The sequence below is a fragment of the Diabrotica virgifera genome, chromosome 7, assembly GCF_917563875.1.
Source record: "Diabrotica virgifera virgifera chromosome 7, PGI_DIABVI_V3a".
Classification (NCBI taxonomy): Eukaryota; Metazoa; Arthropoda; class Insecta; order Coleoptera; family Chrysomelidae; genus Diabrotica; species Diabrotica virgifera.
Genome location: NC_065449.1, coordinates 181,662,758 through 181,686,032, shown reverse-complemented (window position 1 = coordinate 181,686,032; position 23,275 = coordinate 181,662,758). Strand labels below are relative to the sequence as shown.

The 23,275-nt window shown below is 35.4% G+C and overlaps 2 protein-coding genes across 5 annotated transcripts in view; one reads left to right on the top strand and one right to left on the bottom strand.

The window, feature by feature from the left end:
* Positions 1–16,106, top strand: part of LOC126887803 (uncharacterized) — a 410,065-nt gene extending 393,959 nt beyond the window's left edge. The window contains exon 2 of the mRNA XM_050655635.1: positions 15,906–16,106. Coding sequence (XP_050511592.1) covers positions 15,906–16,105 — 200 coding nt within the window. The 3' untranslated portion in view covers position 16,106. The remainder of the gene's footprint in view (positions 1–15,905) is intronic.
* Positions 1–23,275, bottom strand: part of LOC114327765 (phosphatase and actin regulator 3) — a 1,198,052-nt gene that overhangs the window by 1,161,981 nt on the left and 12,796 nt on the right. For all 4 annotated transcript variants that reach the window (XM_050655618.1, XM_050655619.1, XM_050655622.1 and 1 more), the window contains exon 2: positions 1,546–1,659. In XM_050655618.1, coding sequence (XP_050511575.1) covers positions 1,546–1,659 — 114 coding nt within the window. The remainder of the gene's footprint in view (positions 1–1,545; positions 1,660–23,275) is intronic.

The following is a 23,275-nucleotide window of genomic DNA, read 5'->3' as shown; positions in this document are numbered from 1 at the left end:
GGGTTCCGGGGCGAAATTTTTTCAGAAAAAGTTAGTCTTATAATAAGCACCCCTTGATATGCCAGAAAAAAAAATAAAACCGCACTTGTGTCCATTTTGCAAGGTTCAACCTCTGTTTCCTACACTAAGTATGATTGTCACAGCCAGTATACAATGACATTTACCTGTCTAGCAACAACATTATTACAGCGATATTCTTAAAGAATAAGGCTATAACACATTAAAAAAATCACTAAAATCGGACAATACGTTTAAGAAATTCGAGGCATCAAAAATGTCCCAATTTTAAGATGGTGCGTTAATATTTTGGAGAAGTATCAGTTATCTTTTTATCTTTTTAAAGATTGCAATGGGCCGGACATGTGATAAGAATGGAAGAGGATAGGCTACCAAAAAGAGCACTGAATGCTAGAATGCAGGGAAAGAAACCGGTTGGAAAGCCAAGAAAGCGCTGGGAAGACACAGTAAACAGCGACGCACAAGCCCTTTTAGGAGTCCTTGTATGGAGAAGAGCAGCCACAGACAAGCAAGGATGGAGCCAAAAAATAAAGGAGGCCAAGGCTCAATTTGGGCTATAGTGCCGTAGAAGAAGAAGATCAGTTATTTTTAGAGGTTTAGCGAAAGGCCACACATGCGATAATTTACGGCGCCGTAAGAGCAGTAAACTTGACGAGGCATTGGTTGACTGGTTCATCTACAATTGGTTAGTCAACCAATGCCTCGTCAGGTTTACTGCTCTTACGGCGCCGTAAATTATCGCCCGTGTGTCCTTTCGCTTAGTGTAGGTATTTTGTATGTCTATTATGAATGCGAAGCGAGGTGTACCCTTCTCTCTAGACCAATACTGCCAGAGACGGTCAAATGTCTGGAGCGATTGGAGCCTGCGTGGCTTTTGGGTCACATTAATGCCCTGCTTGAGGCACAGATGTTTTCCGAGCTTTGGAAAATCTCTAGACTCGTACTCCTACCGAAAGGTGCCGGAAAGTATCGGGCATTTATCTTCTTTCGAGAATAAACAAGTTGTATGAGAGAATGTTGCGTGAGAGAATTGAAGGGGTGGTAGAGAAATCTGGGGGATTTTTCCCAAGGCAGTACGCATTTTGTAAGGGTAAGAGCACGGTAGATGTGGCGATGGAGGTGTTTCGGACGGTGAAGAAGAAGGGAGACAGCAACAAGTGGGCCTCCGAAACGCTTTTGATACATTACAGTACAATGGTTCTCTGTGCTAGGTCCTCTAGCGGTGAGAAACTGTTCCGCATATTTGATGAATATGGTGTCGGATTATCTGTCCGAGAGGAAAAGCATGGTCGAGAGAGGTGTGACTGTAGACGTCACGGCTAGGGTGCCCCAGGGTTCCGTCCTTGCCCGTTACTGTGGAACTTGGCACACGACGGGATCATGCACTGCGAAAGTCTAGTATAGGTAATACCCTTCTTACGCAATATTTGAAAATATCTTATTATTTAAGGTACATAGTATGTTATTAGGTAGTATGGGGCATTAGAGAAATAATATAAAAATTTGAAAAAAAGTTTTTGTACTTACTAGAATCACCATTTGTTTTGTTCAAGTTGAGATCTAAGATGGCGCCAGTGGTTCCCGTACTAGTTGCATGCGGAGGACTTTGGAGAATTGGATCAGAAGAAACACTTTCACTTTCTGTAATAAACATTTTTTTATACCAAACTATGTTCACAAATCATATATCTAAATATATAACACATAATAAATAAATCTTACTAAAGCCGTCTACAACAAAAAGTAGTGAGTAGTTTGTGTCACCTGTGAAATATATTGCAATATAGTGTGGCTATCGATTTCATTTTACATCGGTTTTTTAGTACATACTGAAATGGTAGGTCTACTTTTGCGTAAACTTAATTTAAAATGTTATTTGATATAACCATTGGCGTTTGTTTTTGGTTATAGTCCAGAAAGCCACTGCGCATCCGCTAGGAAAAATGTTCTAATTCGGATTTTTTGCACAATCTTACTCAAAAAGGACCCCTTTTAACAAATTTGCATGTTGCCAGGACCAAAAGTTGGTCAAAAATTTTTTAAACGTTTTTGTTTTGTTTTTTTCCTAAAATTATTTTTTTTGCATGGAACAAAATTTTTCTAGGTTTTTTGGATCATTCCAAACAGAAAAGGACTTTAGTGACATTTCTCTAAAGTTGATAGTTTTTGACATATAAAGGATTAAAGATTGAAAAATTTCGAAATCGGCTATTTTTAACCCTCAAAAACTATGTGAAAAACTGAAAATTTGAATGTTGCCAAGCTAGGTAGATATTCTTTAAACATCGATTGATGAAATCCCGAAGAGTTTTTTGCAATACAGTATCAAAAACCCCATTGTTTTCTAATTGCCAATCAAGCGTGCGCGACACTATTTTCCACCGTTGCATGTGTATGCAGTATGGTGCAAATGAAAGGAATAAATTCGTTATTTCGTAAACCGGCGACTTTAAGGAAAAATCCCGAAACAAGTCGATTTTTATTTTTAAGTTATGATATTGTGACATATATGGTATACTAGTGACGTCATCCATCTGGGCGTGATGACGTAATCGACGATTTTTTTAAATGAGAATACGGGTCGTGTGCTGGCTCATTTGAAAGGCTCTTCAATTCTCTATTCAGTAATATAAACATGTACATAATTGTTTACACAGGGTGTCCAAAAAAATTTTATTAAATTAAATCATCTGGCAAATTGACAAAAAAATTAAATTATTGGACACCCTGTATAAATAATTATGTAAATGTTTATATTACTGAATAGAGAATTGAAGAACCTTTCAAATGAGCTAGCACACGACCCCTATTCTCGTTTAAAAAAATCATCGATTACGTCATCACGCCCAGATGGATGACGTCACTAGTATACCATATATGTCACAATATCATAACTTAAAAATAAAAATCGACTTGTTTCGGGATTTTTCCTTAAAGTCGCCTGTTTACGAAATAACGAATTTATTCCTTTCATTTGCACCATACTGCTACACATGCAACGGTGGAAAATAGTTTCGCGCACGCTTGATTGGCAATTAAAAAACAAAGGGGTTCTTGATATTGTATTGCAAAAACCTCTTCGGGATTTCATCAATCAATGTTTAAATAATATCTACGTACCTTGGCAACATTCAAATTTTCAGTTTTTCACATAGTTTTTGAGGGTTAAAAATGGCCGATTTCGCAATTTTTCAATTTTTAATCGCTTATATGTCAAAAACTATCAACTTTAAAGGAAAGTCACTAAAGACCTTTTCTGTTTGGAATGATCCAAAAAACCTAAAAAGAATTTGTTCCATGCAAAAAAAAAATAATTTTAGGAAAAAAACAAAAAAAAACGTTTAAAAAATTTTTGACCAACTTTTGGTCCTGGCAACATGCAAATTTGTTAAAAGGGGTCCTTTTTGAGTAAGATTGTGCAAAAAATCCGAATTAGAATATTTTTCCTAACGGATGCGCAGTGGCTTTCTGGACTATTAGGTTTAGGCACTAGAACTAATATGTAGTATATTTGCAAGTTCGAAAATAATGTTACATTATATAATATAGCCCGGGATCCCAGACCCATTTTCACCATTTATTACTAACAAGCTAATTTTTCGTGAGTAGCTTCATTTTGATAAGACGCCCAACTTTTTCCCTTACAACAATTTCCATTTGTGGTAGCTAAAAAGGGTAGCTGTCGATGAAAACGCCACTAAGGAACTGTTTACCTTGGGCAAAAACACGGATCCAGATCCGAATAGCATACACAATGAAATAGACACTTGGAATATTGAAAAAACGATCGTGATACCCAAAAAATGGAAACCTATTTCACTACTAATCAATATAGGTAAGCTCTACGAGAGGAAAGGAAAACTCGTTGAGTTCCTAGATGCCCACAGTATCATCCGGACTTCCAAGTTGGACTCAGACCTTGACCAAAACTTCGTAATAGGCACATTCCTAGATGTCCAAAAAGCATTTGGCCAGGTCTGGCACACGGTCAGATTAATGAGCATGGACAAATCGTGACTCGAAGTGAGTCTATAAATTAATGCACTCCTACTGTAACTGTAGTAAACGAATAAAAATTGCAGAATCCCTTAGTGAGAATTTCACCCCATAATCTGATGTACCGCAAGGTTCCATCCCGGTTCCAAGTCTCTACACAAACGACTCCCTCCGAGCTCACATTCCTGCCTTTAGAACATTTTTATATGCCGATGATAGGCCAGAGATGGGTAAAGATCCAGCGTATGGAATCACGCTCACGTCTCGCACCCCTGTCTTGGTGTAGAAATATAGTGAAGCATTGCACCTCGCCAGGTATCGCCGAACAAACAAATCAATGCATTTAAATAGCAGTGAACATACTGGCATTTTGTGGATTACAATAAGGCCTTTCGCACACACAGCTACTAAAAAGAAACTAAACTCAGCGCCGGATTAACCATTAGGCGGACTAGGCCGCCGCCTAGGGCCCGCGCCTTAGATGGGACCTGCGTCCCGCTCAAATGCATTAATTAATATTGATGCATTAATTAATATTGAATTATTTAAGTAGTAACTAATATATGAAAAAATATAAAATGTTAAATAAATCAAATAGGGCTAACGGACACAATGAAAAAAGAGAATGGTTAATTTATGATTCTCAATCAAACACAACTTTTTGTTTGTCTTCTGTTAAACATGTCAGGAAAATACAACCGACTTAAGCCAAAATTAAGCAGTTATCTCCAACGGCATTTTATATTCCATGTTCTAATCATTTCCTCAATTTGGTAATTCATTTTGCAAGCAAATAGCCGGGTAAGATGATGAAAAGTGCCCCCAACTCAATTCGAATTCCATTTAGGTCGCCGTTTAGCATATATAGTGAAACTCACTTTCTAAAATTTTTAGCCCCCTAGGTGGTCATGTGACCCACCTAGAGCCTAATTAGGGTTTTTATGTTTTTATTTTTTATCTCAGCGGCATCGAGAACTAGCGAAAAACTTTAAATAAAAAAGTTGTAAGCCTTAAAATGTTCTGTCCGAAAATTTTTTTTTTTAATTTTTGGCGGGAAATTTAAATTTTAGAACGATTTTAAAATTTTAAATGAGTATAAAAAATAACTAAGACATTCGTTTTCACGAAAAAAAATATATAACGTGTATTTTTGCATAATATTTTACCCTGAATTTTTTCAAATTTTTAAAATTGGTGAAACGCACCTTTAAAAATAAAAAACCGCATTTTTCGGTTTTTTTTCGTTTTTTAATATAATTTTATACATATTTTTCAAAAAAGGCAACACCGTCACTAGAATAGGTATAAAACTGAAAAATAATTGGGGTTTGCTTAATAAAAATTTTTTGTAACGCCATCCATTTTCAAGAAACAGGGCGTTGAAGAAAACAAAATTTTACACATTTTTTACGATTTTGCCGAAACTACTGGCAACATTGTAATAGAACTTGGCGAGTTTTAAGAGGTAGTGCATGTTTTGACATACAATTAAGGATTTGATATTCATCATTGGCGCGCATAGGGGTAATGGCCTGAACTTTTCAAAGAAAAAAAGATAGTACGCCACTGACATATTTCAAATTAACAATCATTTTTTAATTCCTCGTTCAATTTGCGATAAAAAAACAATCTTCTCATTTTTTCATACGACGCGCCGTTTTGCTGCAAAAAATAAAATATCTTAACGCAGTGGCGACGCGTGACTTTTTCTAAAGTGTTACCAAAACCAGACTTATCTTATTTAAAAAAATTATTTTGAACCTCCAAAATATAAGTTTTTGTTTTCAATCTTGTGGGATAAAATTAAACAAATCACTATTCCCAAATTATAGATATGTATGTAATTATGTATATGTAACAGGTATAACAATAAATATGAAACAAACTAAACATTATTCTACCATAAAATTAACATAAAAAAATGAAAAGTAGGAAAAAGAACAGATTTTGAAAACTATTGTTTATATTTTAATTCTTCCATTTTCAATAGTCTCATTTTTTCTTCAAAATTATATACATATATAAAAAAATATATATACAAGGAGAATGACTTTTCAAGTAGTTGATTAATTACACTCAACACTCTTCCATGTTTAAATGCACGCACACTGTAATCTGTAATAGGTACTAAAGCAACGTTACCAATCCTTAAAATGGTTACATTACTGATATACACAGCGTGCCCGCACGCCGTCTCTACAGCCGTCGCTCCTTCAAAATTTTCAGAAACGAGCTATTTAGTCCCGCGCGATAGCGAGGTTCCTCCTTCCTCTTGCGTTACCACTGCCAGAATTGGTAACAGCATATAATAACGTGCAATGGATTCACATATCTCGCCAATATTTTCGTGCGTCTAGTTGGCTATTTACTGAATTAGGTAGATACTATTAACAAATATTTCTATTGGTAAAAAAAATAAATGGAATTATTTCATAGTAGTCATAAAATATTTATTTGCAAGATTTTTAACTGTTACCAATGGTAACAGTGGTTACATGGACGCTTCGCCAGTGAACGCTTCCAAAGTATTCGAATTAGTTTTTATAATGGATGTACGAGTTTATGTATGTATGTAGATGTAGAAACTACTACAAGTTCTAATACTTTATAAGGGTTAGGATGTTTTATTTTTTGAATAAAAATGGCGCGTCGTATGAAAAAATAGGAAGATAGATTTTTTGTCACAAATTGAACGAGGAATTCAAAAACGATTGTTAATTTGAAATATGTCAGTGGCGTACTATTTTTTTTTTTTTAAAAAGTTCAGATCATTACCCCTATGCGAGCCAATGATAAATATAAAATTCTTAATTGTATGTCAAAAAATGCACAACAACTACCTCTTAAAACTCGCCAAATTTTATTACAATGTTGCCAGTAGTTTCGGCAAAATCGTAAAAAATGTGTAAAATTTTGATTTCTTCAACGCCCTGTATCTTGAAAATGGATGGCGTTACAAAAAATTTTTATTAAGCAAACCCCAATTATTTTTCAGTTTTTTACCTATTCTAGTGACGGTGTTGCCTTTTTTGAAAAATATTTATAAAATTGTATCAAAAAACGAAAAAAAAACGAAAAATGCGGTTTGTTATTTTTAAAGGTGCGTTTCACCAATTATAAAAATTGCAAAAAATTCAGGGTGAAATATTATGCAAAAATACACGTTATATATTTTTTTCGTGAAAACGAATGTCTTAGTTATTTTTTTATACTCATTTAAAATTTTAAACTCGTTCTAAAATTTAAATTTCCCGCCAAAAATAAAAAAAAAATTTCGGACAGAACTTTTTAAAGCTTACAACTTTTTTATTTAAAGTTTTTCGCTAGTTCCCGATGCAGCTGAGATAAAAAATAAAAACCTAAAAACCCTAATTAGGCTCTAGGTGGGTCACATGACCACCTAGGGGGCTAAAAATTTCAGAAAGTGAGTTTTACTATATATGCTAAACGGCGACCTATATGCAATTCGAATCGAGCTGGGGGCACTTTTCATCATCTTACCCGGCTAGGCCCTTTTGCGTAGAAGCTGTCAATTATTATGGTATGGTTCACGAAATATTCGTTTTTTTTTTAAGTTCTAACCACCGATGTGCCTCATAGTCCATTCACTCAATAAAATATTGTAAAACCTACGGATTTTAAAGAAGAGCTTGGATTGACATGACATTTGGTATACACATAGCTAACATAAAGAAAAAAGTGATATTGTGCCGATGTGTGCTTTTGCTCTGAGGTTGATTCCTCTTCTCGGGGGTGAAAAAATATGCAGTCAAAATACGTCCGGAAGTGGATAAACTGACTAATTCTAAGCAATTTTGTTTATATAGAATTTTGAGCCAGGTCAATAATTTTCGAGTTATTTGCGAGTGAATAGGAATATGTTCATTTTTCAACAAAAAAAAAACTTTCTCAAAAAGTAAGTATTTTATCGTATGGTTAATTTTGATACTATAAACATTTTTTTAAAACAAAAATAAAGCTTGTTAACACTTTTGTGATGAGTTTTCACCGAAAAGTTCTTCCATTTTTAGTTATTTCACGTTGAAATATTCGATTTGGAATTTGTCGAATAAGAATCTACTTTTCATTAGCTCCAGCTCTGTTTATACTGGGTCTACATACTTCATACACCATTTTTTTGTACACCATTTTTTTGTGATTGTATAGGTATGCTATATTTTTCATAAGAATATTTTTTCGATAAAATTCTTACTTTTTGAGTTATTTGCGAAAAACCGTCTAAAAACGTGTTTTTTTGTTGAAAAATGAACATATTCACTTGCAAATAACTCGCAAATATTGACTTAGTGAAAAAACTCTAAATAACAAAATTTACTTTGAATTAATCAGTTTATCCATTTCCGCGCTTATTTTGAACGTATGTTTTTTCACCCCCTAAAGGGTGGGACTCACACCCAAGGCTAAATCACACATCGGCACAATATCACTTTTTTTCTTTGGCATGTTACGTGTCTTTTTAAAGACAAATTACATGCTATGTTTTTTATGATGGATATTATTAAGTTGATTTCATATAATCGAAGAAACTATATTCCAGTAGAAGGAACTAGAATTATCAACTGGCTATCAACTATGGCTCGCACACTACGCTCCTGAAAATTAATAAAACGAGTCACTTCTTGACTGTACTTTGTACTGAGTAGCTTTGTTAGGCGGTGTTTAAGTTTATATATGTTGTTCTGAAGCTATTTTCTTGTGGAATTTTTGTAATTAACTAGTTTTTGATGGTTTCGACGTCCAAATCGGATGCTGTTGTCAAAATACAAAAAACATTAATGAATTAAACAAAAATGTTGTTGCTTAGTAAAAAATTCCTCTAATTTATTTAATCTGACTCATTTATATCGGCAATTCAGACATACATTAAAGTCTTATATATATATATATATATATATATATATATATATATATATATATATATATATATATATATATATATTCTTATAGTCTTATATATGAAGTCTTATATATTCAGACATATATTAAAGTCTTCTACTTTAAAATGATATTGTTATTATTTATTGTCACCGTGGCATGTAGTTGTATTTTTAAAGACAGATCACATGTTATGTTTTTTTTTGTGACGGATATTCTTGAGTTGGGTTGATTTAATGTAATCGAATGAACTATCTTTCAGTAAAGTCGTCCCAGGAACACAACTGATAGATATTGGCAATATCATTTAGGTCTGGATCCCGCGTATGAAAAAAAAGTTGATTAATAGCAAGCTGAAAATTTGTTAATAGCTTAAGGGTGTCTAGGCGGACAAACTTTGATATATGGGAACACTGGAACAGGGGAAGTTTTAATTGTGGAACAGGTTAAAAATTTGGAACAGTCAGACCACGAAAACGGCACATGTATTTTGTCCGACAGAACAGACTTTAACTCTCCGAACAGAGATTAAACTCTCATGCAAAAATCAGACTGCTATTTTTCACCAAATAGGCGTTTTAATGACTGGAACATGTAGAATATGTCAAATGACAGGAATTGTGACAGGTGATGAATAGCAGTCAGATTTTTGCATGAGAGTTTAATCTCTGTTCGGAGAGTTTAAGTCTGTTCTGTCGGACAAAATAAATGTGCCGTTTTCGTGGTCTGACCGTTCCAAATTTTTAACCTGTTCCACAATTAAAACTGCCCTGTTTCAGTGTTCCCATATATCAAAGTTTATACGACTAGACACCCTTAAGCTATTAACAAATTTTCAGCTTGCTATTAATCAACTTTTTTTTCATACGCGGGATCCAGACCTAATTTTAAAGTCTTCTACTTTAAAATGTATAATATATGTCTGAATTGCCGATATAAATGAGTCAGAATAAATAAATTATTAGAAGAATTTTTTACTAAGCAACAACATTTTTGTTTAATTCATTAATATTTTTTGTATCTTGACAACGGCATCCGATTTGGACGTCGAAACGTTATAAAATCATTTTTTTAATAAGATTGTGGCTTATTTCCCATCAAAACTAGTTAATTAAGTTTAAATATAGGCACGGATGTTTTCCACTTCTTGCACTAATTTTATATTAAACGACTCTTCCGCCAATTTCGTGTGTTAAACTTTATACTACAGTCGGGTTAGACGAATAACAGGCCTAACCTTGCATTAGGAGCTGCCCCAAATTTTATTTTTCTGATCTGTAGAGGGAGTCAATAGTAGTTTAAATTTAAAATTTCTAGTGAATTCCGCCGTTGCGTTAGCCGCCATCTTGATTTTAAACGAGAGCCGTTTTTGCTCAATATCTCAGCCATTTTCAAGTTTTCAACAAAAAGTATACCAACATTATTACTTTTACAACAAAAATGTACCTATACAAAAATAGGGAGAATTAAATTCTACACAATTTTGATCTCTTTCATTTTTTTGCTAAAATTAATATTTAAGGTAGTACGTATGCGGTAATTGCGCGAGCGTAAGACCTGATTGATTTTATAGCAATTGTTTTTGTTCAATATCTACGCCATTTTCAACTAAACTGGTTCCAAATATGATTTCCTACAATTTCTTTTTAACAATTTTTTTCATGCGGTTAATATTTTTCGAGATAAGTGGGAAAATAGTAAAAAGTGGCGGGGAGCATTGAATTGAATCGTGTTTCGGAGCTGCCCCAAATTTTATAATTCTATCCATTAGGGGAGATCAAAAGTAGTGTAAATGTAAAATCTCGACTGAATTCCGCGGTTTTATTAGCCGCCATATTGATTTTAAGAGAGAACCGTTATTGCTTAATATCTCCGCCATTTTCAACTTTTCGACAAAAACGGTAGGTAATAAAATTTTTGGAAATGCAATTTCGTACATATTTTATTGCACAATTTTTTTATCCGATCAATATTTTCCGAGTTAAGGGGGAAAATAGTGGAAGCGGAGGGGAAGCATAATAATTATTGAATTGTTTCATTTATTATTAACTTTACGACATAATTGTACATAAACAAAAATAAAGAGAATAATATTTTATACAATGTTTGAAACTTCCAATGAAACACCAACCAAACTAATTAAATAAAAGACATAAATAATATCTTATATGCATTAAGTTCACTTCATTTTGTTAACTAGCGGGTTTTATTGGTTGAATTGTTCTGTCGATATTTTAAGTTTCATGTCAGCTAATATATTTTTATATTCCAACAATTTTTTTTTTAAATTCTGGACCCTCTTGGGGAGAATTTCCCCATCCACCCTTTCGTAGACCCGCCACTGGTTTTCTCAAAAAATTGTAGTAAATCGTAATTGCAACTATTTCAGTCCTTACACTTTTTGTCGAAAAGTTGAAAATGGCGGAGATATTGAACAAAAACAATTGCTAAAAAATCAATCAGGTCTTATCCTCGCACTATTACCGCGTACGTACTACCTTAAATATTGACTTTATCAAAAAAATTAAGGAGATCAAAATTGTAGAAAATGTAATTCTCTTCATTTTGTGCAGGTATATATTTGTTGTAAAACTAATAATAAGCAAGATAATTCTATATTTCCATAATTATGCTCTAACTGTAAGTATTTCCCCCTCATAACCTCGGAAAATATCGACCGCACGAAAAAAATTATAATAAACGAAATTATAGAAAATCGTATTTTCAACAATTTCAGTAACTACACTTTTTATCGAAAAGTCGAAAATGGCGGAGATATTGATCAAAAACGGTTCTCGTTTAAAATCAAGATGGCGGCTAACGCAATGGTGAAATTCAGTCGAGATTTTAAAATTACACTACTATTGACCCCCTCTAAAGATTGACAAAATAAAATTTGGGGCAGCTCCTAATGCAAGGTCAAATGCTATCCTGACTGGGCTATTAATAAAATATGACTAACGGCTAGAAACTAGTCCCTAAGCGACCTGCATGTCCAGTCCGCTGTCGACTGATCAAAACAAAAACTATCTCAACCATCCCATCTGTTGGTCAACAATCACATAGTCAATTCCCCAGAAGGGAAAGCTGAAGCATTCAGAAATTCGCTTCAAAACAATTTTCAAACTCCAGACAACCCGAACTTTGATCGCTTATTTAAATTCAACACAGAATACATAGTAAATGTTACTCTCAACCACCACATTCCAGTCTATGATCCTATCATGGACCCCCTCACAAACAGGGAAACGGAGAGCTTTTGCCAAATAGGCAAAAACAGCGCTCCCGGACCTGATGGCATCAACCGAAGGTGCCTCAAAAAACTTCCAGAGAGTATCATCCCTCTTCTAACTAAAATTTTCAATGCATGTCTCAAAAACAGCCACTTTCCTACTCCTTGGAAAGTGGCCAATACCATCATGCTTTTGAAAAAAGGCAAACCCCCAACCGACGTGGAATCCTATAGACCAATCTCTTTAATCAACACTCTGGGTAAGGTTCTTGAGCTAATCCTAAAAGAGAGGCTCAATGACTTTCTCGAAAACCACAATATCATACCAAAATTCCAATACGGATTCCAGTCAGGTAGATCTACTAAACATGCAAAAGTTACTCAAACCATCAACGATGGTTCATTCGCCATAGCCACATTCCTGGATGTGCAGAAGGCTTTCGATCAGGTCTGGCATGACGGGCTTGTTCGGAAACTTCTGGACATCGGGCTACCATTACAATTTACCAAAATTGTACACTCATACCTCCACAACCGAACTGTCAGAGTGAAAATAGGCGATCAAAAGTCCACCCCCTTCACTCCACAAGCTGGAGTTCCCCAGGGTTCAGTCCTAGCACCGCTGTTGTACATCATCTACAACAGCGACATCACTAACCAAAATATCCCAGGTACTCGGCTGTTTCTCTATGCAGACGACACGACTCTGCTCACAACAACCTCTCGATACAACCCAAGACTCCTCTTCAGAAGAGCCCAGGCTCTGTTGGACGGGGTCGGCGAATGGTGTTGTAAGTGGAGAGTCACGCTGAACGCGAACAAAACAACAACAATTGTGTTTCGCGCCCCTTCTGTGTCATATAGAATCATAATTAATGAAGACGACCAATATCCACTGAGACTGTTGGGAGAAAGGCTTGTTGTTAGCCCGACTGCGAACTATTTGGGAGTACTGTTCACCAGGACTCTCAACTGGGACGCAGATCTAAAGGCAACTTTAGATAGGGTAAGGAACAGGGCCAGACTTCTCAACCCTCTCTCGGGAAAAATTGACAAGACACACAAGAAGACTCTCATTCACACTTACAAGACCTTTATTCAACCCGTCATGGAGTACAAATCATGCATCTACTCTCTTTGTGCTAGATCAAAACAAGAGAGGTTGTTGGAGGCAGAACGTAGAATCTTGCGTAGATGCAACTATGAGCACTGGCGATACCCCTCAAACGAAATCCATAACATCTCAAACATCTCCAAAATCACCGAGAGAATAAACTCTCTGAACAGGAACTTCACAATCAAAGTAATCAACGGCCCCCCTCCGACACACAAGAATCTCTCAAATGTTCCTGTTCATCTTCCGGCCACGTACTCTGCCGAACGCCCAAACACAAAAAGATTCATTTACCGTCTGCTCTAATGCAAACATGCATTGACGAACTCCCGGCAGAGTACGAAAACATCCTTGAGGCTACTCCGTTAGCCTTCCGTACCCACCTATAACATATCCTCTTCCCTACCCCGAACAGGGAGAAGTTGGTTTTTTGCGGTTTTCCAACTTCATTGCACAATTATACCTGTTCGTCCCAAGAAAATAGCCGCAACTATTTTCTCCACTCGAACGCTCATTGTCCACGCTACGCTCAAAAGACACCTCCTGACCGCCCACGAGGGACGCAGGTTCGCCTGTCGTTGTACAATGATTTCTAGGGAGACTGGTCGAGAGCAAAGCACGGACAGTACACGTAAATGTCTATGGAACCAACAACAATCCATCAAAACTTTCTTCTCTGTTGACTTTTAGCCTTCTGGACACCACCGTCCGGCATAACCAAGGAAAAACACCAGGATACGACACTTGCTCCAGTGTGTTTTTCGGACTGTTTGCTTTTACTGCCACACAATACATTCACGACAAACCCTGAAGAGGACAAAATCCTAAACGGGGACGCACATTGAACGCATTTCTTCTTAGCAATTATCTAGACAAGCAAATCAAAGAATGTTGGACTGGACTGTCGACTGATCACTCCCGCATTATAGACCGGCTGCTAACTAGTAGCGCTGTGTGCGGACACTCATTAAAATACATGGGCAGTGACTACTAATGCCTGGTTGTACCAACAAATCTTAAGCTCCAGGTTAGCCCAGCTCAGCTTATAAATGGGGCTCGGTTATCTTAGCACGTCTTTATTGGTAAGTTTAAGATGCAATACACGTGTAAATTCATTGCGGCAAGCTGAAAATTGACCTAAAGCGTTGGTTTCCTCGAAAGCGGCACCGACCAACTGCGACCGTAACACTGAGATGAATGACGTCATAAAAAACTGTACCACGCAAAATAATAGCGTTGGTTTCCAAGGATGCGTTGGAAGCCACCGCTTGCTGAGTTTGCACATTCCATTGCCCCTGTGAAGAACCTTGAATTTTTCACCGTAATCTGACGTAATTCATCGCAGTGTTACGGTTGCAGTTGGTCGGTGCCGCTTTCGATGAAACCAACGCTTAAGACTCAATAGTGCAACGCGTATGTTTCGTAAGCTGAGCTTAAGTCACGTCTTAAGCCTAAGATCTGTTGGTGCAACCAGGCATAAGTAACTGATTGGTAACTAAAGTTACCAATTGGTTTCTTTTTAGTAGCTGTGTGTGCGGATGGCCTAAGGCATTCGATTCCGTAAAACTCTGGGCCGTATTAGACGGAATGAATAACGCAAAGATTGATTTCATATATAGAATACTCCTAAAATACATATACGACAATGCAACTATGCAAATAAATGTAGCAGAAGGCCTAACAACAAGCAAAATAAGAACAGAATGAAAGAGGTGTTAGACAAGGAGACACCATATCTCCAAAGTTATTTACCCTTGCATTAGAAGATGTGTTCAAGAAGTTAAATTGGGAACAACGTGGAATTAAAATCGATGGCAGATTTTTAAGTCACCTGAGATTTGCCGATGACATAAGTAGTACTCATAAGTATATACCTATAATAGGTCACACGATCAAACTAAGCAAACAGAATCAAACGGCAGAGATAACTAGAAGAATCCGAATGACTTGGGCAGAAGTAGGAAGACTCAGTGATATGTTAAAAAACAAAAAGATACCAATAAATCTAAAGAAAGGGGTATTCAACAGCTGTATTCTACCAGTTATGACTTATGGCTTATAAATCTCCAATTTAAGATTTGCTGATGACCCTACACTTATAGCAGCAAATGAGCAAGAAATGTTTGATCTTCCGCGAAGAGTTGAGTACGAAAGCAATAAAGTTGGTCTGAAAATCAATAAAGCTAAGACAAAAATAATGGTGGACATATTTGACACTATTCAACCGACTAACATATTACAGGAATACCAGATAGTAAACGCCTTTGTTTATCTCGGGTCTAGTATAACTAACGATGGTAACTGTGAAGCAGAAGTTCGAAGACGTATTGGTATGGCAAAAAATGCGATGAGTCGCCTAACAAAAGTTTGGAAAGACAGATCTATTTCTCAAAATATCAAGATGATACTGGTGAATGCCCTTGTATTCTCAATATTTCTATACGGAGCAGAGACTTGGACTCTTCGCGCATGCGAGTGCCAAAAAATTGATGCCTTTGAGATGTGGTGCTGGAGAAGAATGCTGCGCATACCTTGGACAGCTCATAGGACAAGGGTTTCCATTCTAAACCAGCTCAATATTAAAAAAAAGGCTGTCCACAACATGTCTGCAACGAATTCTGCGATTCTTTGGTCACGTGGTTCGCAGAGGTGACGACAGTTTGGAGAGATTAATTGTTTCTGGAAACGTTCCGGGGAGAAGATCAAGAGGACGATCACTAACTAGATGGTCTGAACAAATAAAGCATTCAGCTGGAAACTCATTTTGCGAAGCTCTTAGAGCAGCTGAAGATAGAGACCAATGGAGAAACATTGTTAGGAATATTGGAAGAAATCACGATCCTCAGTAATGGGGAAATGACAGGAGAGAGAGATGACTTATGGAATGGAGACCATGACATTTACATAGGTATCCGCCAATAGATTGAGAACGACACAGATGGCGATCGAACGAGCTATGTTAGGAGTATCTCTGTGTGAACAAATACAAAATGAGAAAGTGCGAAGAACGACGGAGGTGGAAGATGTAATTATAAGAATTGCGCAAATGAAATGGAACTGGATAGGACACGTGGCACGAGAAAACAACGACAGGTGGACGAGAAACATTGTACATTGGAGACCACGCGAAGACAGTCGTAGTAGAGGAAGACCACAAAAACGATGGCTAGACGACATCAAAGCCAAAGTAGGGAGAAACTGGCACCAAATAGCACAAAACAGAGAAGAGTGGAGAGCTCATGGGGAGGCCTTTGTCCAGCAGTGGATGCAATCAGGCTGAAGAAGAAGAACATAGTGGAGCTTCGCACCTCGCTATTTGTTTTTCAGTGTGCGATGGTCGTAGCAATGTACCTAGCGAGGTGCTATGCTTATATTTGCTTATATATGCACTATATTTCTACACTTATTCCTGATTACTTGATTTGGAACTTGGTCCTTCTGAATTATTTCCATCTTTCTCGGTATTACTGTAATGAGTGTTTCAGCCATAGACGTAATAAGAATAGACCAGCTAAGGTATGGACCGCTCTGTGCATCGACGTGTAACGCCAATATCAAGGATGTCATTGATCAATATTTACTTTGAGTGGTCTAGCCATCTTTGTCACATGCGCGGGATAGCTTGGTAAAAAGAGATAGATAGGCCACCAATCGACTGCCGGCGCGATACGCTATTTTGCTCAGTATGCCTTGTCTATTCTTATTATGTCTATGGTTTTAGCACCATCGGTTAGGACAGGGAGCACACATTGATTGAAAACTTTCTGTTCATACATATGGAAATATCAGACTTCAATACATAGTTTAATTTTCCCAACGCTGCCTAGGTAACACCTATTCTTCTTTGAATCCCATGTGTTTTTAACCTCTTTCGATGCTTATCTTATGCCCCAAATTTTATTTCAGTGATGCTAATGTTATTTATTTGTAGGGAAGCATTAGTCACTAGATGTGTAATGAACTGAATTTTTGACATATGTATTTACTTTCAAACCTACTCATTTAGAAAATTTTTGGCCAATTCTTTAAACAGTTTTTGATAGAAACACTGTCCAACCAGTTGTTAAGTTAGAAGAAGGCAGCAAATCATCAGATTTTTCCATTTTAGACGAAAAGGGTTATTAAAACTGGTCTATGATTAGTTGATATAATATTATATTTAAATATAAATACATATATAATATAAAAATATTTTATAAATATGCCGGATATAAAAATATTAGCTGCTAGTCTCTATTTTTTTATACAGTGTGTCTGCGTAACTTGGAACCATATGGGAAACTTTTTTAATATCAATTTTACAAAAAAAAGTTATTCTTCATAAAGTGCTCTGCATAGTCTAAAACCTAAGATGCAACCATCACATATCAAATTTTATCAATAATATACGAGGTATTTCCAAAAATATGAATTTCGCTCAAGAGTAAAGTGCCTTTATATTTCACAATATCGAAAATTGTTATAAAGAAAAGTTGTTTATAATTAAAAATCATGTTATAATACGCATTTACACTCTTCTAATTGAAAAATTAAAAAATTTGAAAATTTTCCTCAAATTACGGATACCCAACATCATTTTTATTTAAGATAACTCCGTTATTATTAATTTCGCGAAAAAACTTATTCTTTATAAAAATGTCTAAATAGTCAAAAAACTATTATGCAATCATAAGATATCAATTGTTTTAAATTTTATACGAGGTATGTCAAAAAATATGAATTTCGCTGAAGATTAAAATACCTTTATAGTTTACAATAATTCAACTAGAAGGATGCAATTGCATATTGAAACATAGTTTTTAATTCTGAAGAACTTTTTATAATAACAAATCTCAATATTGTGAAAAATAAAAGTACTTTACTCTTCAGCGAAATTCATATTTTTTGACATACCTCGTATAAAATGGACAAAATTTAATATCTTATAATTGTATCTTGGTTTAGACTATGCAGAACTTTTTATATAAGGAAAACTTTTTTTCGTAAAATTAATAATAACGGAGCTATCATAAATAAAAATGAAGTTGGGGATCCGTGATTTGAGGAAAATTTTCAAAAAAAAATTTTCAATTAGAAGAGTGTAAATGCAGATTATAGTATATTTTTTAATTACAAACAACTTTTCTTACAACAATTTTCGATATTGTGAAATATAAAAGCACTTTACTCTTGAGCGAAATTCATATTTTTTGACATACCTCGTATACTGTTGATAAAATTTAAGATCTGATGATTGAGTCTTAGGTTTTAGGCTATGCAGAGCACTTTATAAAGAATGACTTTTTTCGTAAAATTGATATTAAAAAAGTTTCCCATATGGTTCCAAGTTACGCAGACACACTGTATAGTGCATAAATTAGAGATATACACATTATACACATTATATCATCTGACATGAAAGAACACCTATATCTACGTCTGTAGCACCGTGTAATTCTTAGCGTGTACCACAATAGCATTATGGAGCTCCTTGAAAAATAAGATGGTGGGGGGAATTTGTCTTATTTAATAGTTGTAAAGAAAGTAAAAAAATTCGAATGTTAAGGAACAATGTCATCATGGTAATCACAGATAAGAAATGCAACACCACAGATCTTAAAAACTACCATTTGATTAGTCTTCGCCACCACATAAACAAATTATTTATAAAAATACTGGCTCCATTATAGTGTGTCTGTCGCATTTCTGCTATAACTTGTGGTCTACCTGTGTGACTAAACAACACCATAATCTTTTTTTTTTTTTTATATTTTTTAACATGCTTTTTCGAATAATTATTGTAATCACTCTAATGTCTGGCACTTAGGGCCGGTATTTCAATAACTACTTAAGCTTTTGCTTAGCTAAGCCTGTGTCAAAAGTTAAGGAGAAGCTTAAGCTGAGTGCCGTATTTCCATCATTCTCTTAACTAAACTGATGCTCAGCTGTAAAGTTAATTGGTTTGGTACCTCTGAATACGTCAAAGTGCCAGAGCTAACTGTTCTGAGGTATAAACCACTACTGTTGACATTTAATTTTATCTTGTCATCTGTATCAATGTTATTTTTACTTCACTTAATTTTGTGTACATGGTACATGTGTTTTTAGTTTATTGTCTATATTTTCTCTGGTTATATTTTTATTGTTATTTTGCATAAGCAATAGATCCGTCTTTGTAATTTTGTTTATTGGATATATTCCTTAAAATGTCAAATTGGAATGTAAGTTTATTTTTGTAAAATACATATACCTACCAAGCATTGTAGAAATAAACAATTTTCATGTGCCTACACCTTCCAAAAGTAGTAAGAATTTTAATAATCGTTATTACGATTAATAAATTAATAGATTATTATTTAATAATCCAATAATAACGTTATTACTTAAAAGTTGGTTTTCAAAACAACTCTATAATTAATAATCTATAGAAATAACCTCAAAAAACAGAAAACAAATTTTAAGCAATGGCTTAAACCAACTCCTGCGCGAACTTAAAATTAATTGGTTTAAGCCTATGCTTAAGCATCAAATTGAAGTGAAAATACAGGCATCTAAGCTTAAGCAAAGGCTTAAAGTAAGCTTTGGCTTAAGTGAGGTTGGAAATACCGGCCCTAAATAAATAGATATAGAAACAAAGTACAGTAAAACCTCGATATAACAGGACCTCTATCTAACGGACTTCAGATATACTTAATGGACAAAAAATTCAGTCAAATGTAATATTTCCACATATTTTCAAAAATTGGTTTTTTTAAAGAATAATTGGTACCTCCAGTGAAAAAATGCCTGGTATAATTAGAGACAGACTAACAATATACACAGAACAAAGCATAGGAGACTACCAGTACTGTTTCAGAAAAGGAAGATCCACGATAGATGCTGTACAATAAATATATTATACACGGCTCACTAAAATAATTAGTTACGCCCCTGTACTACTGATTACTTAAAATTCAAGTAGTATTTATGTAACCTTTCTGGAAACTCCAGGTTATTGTTGAGACTCGCATTTGAACCCCTCGCCGGGGCAGATCGTCAAAAGCTTCCTAACGAGAATCATCTCTAATCTATCGACGCTCCCGCTATTCGTAAAAAGGCCGCATTTTACCGGCTTTTTTTGCTATCGTTTTATACCGCTCAGATAATTCAATCTGCTCAGTATTATCGACGATGATTTATTTAGCGTATTAGTGAGTGCCTTACAAATGAACCAAATGGATTATGGAATTCAATCAGAGCTCTGATGTGACACGTCATCAAGGAATAAAACTGTAAGTACTCTACATGTATGTGAACATAACTTATTAGTCGTGATACTGTATGCATTTTGAACCATATACCTCTCGTAGCAAATATTCTTTGTGCCATTTATGCAGATAATACTTTAAATTACATATGAAAAATCGTTATCTACTCTTAACCAGCTTACCTATGGGAATATACTCTATAACCGTACAATAAGTATAGGTTACTATTGTTAAGGATACTTTACGTATTGCCTAAACATTTCTGTTCCATCGAGCCGTATCATATTAATTATTTATTAATTAAATCCTCAAGGTCCTTCGTATTTGCATATTTTGATAATCTCTATTCTGAGAATAACGGTTTTTCATTTATAGTGTCTTTCTGTTGCATTTGGAAATTTCCAAGCCACGCCGCCCCGGCACAAAAATAAAATATTCCTCTCTTTCTGCACTCAAATTCTCAGTATTTAACCCAGCACGTCTCTACAATAGCTGGTAGGTTGTTAAGCCCGGTCTACACGTGCAATTTCAGAAACTACTTGCTTTGTTCAAATAAAGGAGTCGTTTTGTTTGTATGAAAAAATATTTGCATATATTACATTATTTTATTTTCGTAAATATATTTTTCTGTTTATAGTATACAAAAAGTGTACTCATTTCTTGGCTGATAGTACGGGTGTTATAATTTTAACATTGTTTGTTCAACCTTTTGATTTAAATTAAATTTATAATTTTGAATCCGATTAAGCCTGGTTCACAGGTTACAAAATTATTAAAAATAATTTTGTTTTCTTGCATAAATTGTAAGTTTTTGCTACATTTAGCTTCGCTTAAGCTCATTTTACACTTCTAGAAAACTATAGAAAATAAATAATTGTTTTTTCCTTCAATTTAATTAATTTAAATACTTGTTAAGGGTGTCTCACACTTGCTGAAAAATACCCATTTTGGAAAATTGCATATATTTTGAAATTTTATAGTTTTGCATTTCATATACTAATCTGCGCTCATACAGGGTGATACTATTAAGCCAATCTCACACTATTAAACGTGTAATATATAATATATTGTACATATTCTCTCATTTTCGCATCGATTTATAGGTTTAGACATTTGCAAATAATCTATCTAATCTCACATTCTCGCAACATGGCTGACCGATCAAAATATAACCGACAGAGGCTCACCGCAAAACTTGATATAACCAAGTTGGCTGATTCGGTTCCCACAACTCTTAATTCTCTAAACAAATATAAAATTCGTGAAATAATTTCACAACTCAAACATTCTTACGGACTTTTCCGCGATGCTCAAAATGTGCTGGAGACGATCCCCGAGGAACCTACCCCCTCTACTGATTCCTCTGTGGTTTTTGATAAATATTTGGATACAATTTCTCTATTGGAAGAAAGGTTAGAGGTCATTGAAAGTTCTAATGTGACTGCTACCCCCTCCCTCCAATTTGACCCTAATTCTTCTCTAACCTCACAGTCTATGGCTAGGCAACGAACAGTAAACCTCCCTCGTATTCAGTTAAAACCATTTAGTGGCTTAGTTACTGAATACAATTCATTCATTGAGACCTTTGATACAATAATAGGATCTGATACTACATTAAGTGATCTGGAAAAACTCATTTACCTCAAAAGTTTTCTAACTTCCGAGCCTTTGACGCTTCTCGAGCATATCCCACTCACAGGTGACAATTACAAAATAGCCCGGGATAACCTGACACAAAGGTACGCCAACTCTAAATCGCTTATCAAAACTCTCATCTCTCAAATTCTTGATGCGCCTCCTATTTCTGGAAACGCAAATCACTCACAATTAAGAAATTTTCATACGGTCATGTCAAATAATTTCAAGGCCCTATTGAACTTGAATAGGCCCCCTTCAGATCTCTTGCATTTACTTCTCATACATATCGCTACTCAGAAACTCGACGCACCTACCATTAGGGCTCTTGAGTTCCAATCCGGTGGTAGCCAAGCTACCCCTGATTTTGTCCATTTTCTAGGGGAAATCGAGACACGCGTTGTTCATCTTGAGAATATTCAATCTCAATCAAAACCAAAATCGACTACTACTTCCAGACACTCTTTACACCTAGCCTCAGACACTTCTACCAGTAACCTTTCGCCTCGCTTAGGTCCTAAGAAATGTTCCTATTGCAACGACTCTCACTCGATCTACTCTTGTCCTCAGTTCAAGCAGTTGAATTCTAAAGAACGTTTTAGTTTTGTCAAACAAAATAAATTTTGTATTAATTGTCTTGGGTCTCACATGCTCGATCAGTGTAAATCCAAATTCTCTTGCATAGTTTGTAAATCTCGTCATCACACGTTGCTCCATTTCGACAAAACGGGTCATAGTAACCCTTCCGCGGCTGTTGGCCAACACAACTCAAATAATCATAATAAAACCGCTATCTCAAATAACTCCCATACACAGGGTAATTCACAACAGGGGCCCTCACATGTTAGAGCTCCTGAAACGGAAGTTAATCTTCAAAATTCGACTCCACATTCAATGGCTCTATCTGCAGCCTCGCTTGATAATCATTTGGTGTTATTAAGCACACTCCAGGTCTATCTTGTCGCTCCTAGCGGCAAGAGGGTCTTCGCAAAGGCACTTTTAGACTCGGCCTCACAGGTTTCATTTATTAGTGCTGACCTCGTAAAGGAACTGTCACTCACCACTAGAGATGGAAAATTACGGATCAATGGAATTAACTCCACCTCATCCTCGTCTCAATCTATTGTAGATACAACAATTTTCGCTGTCGCTAACGAC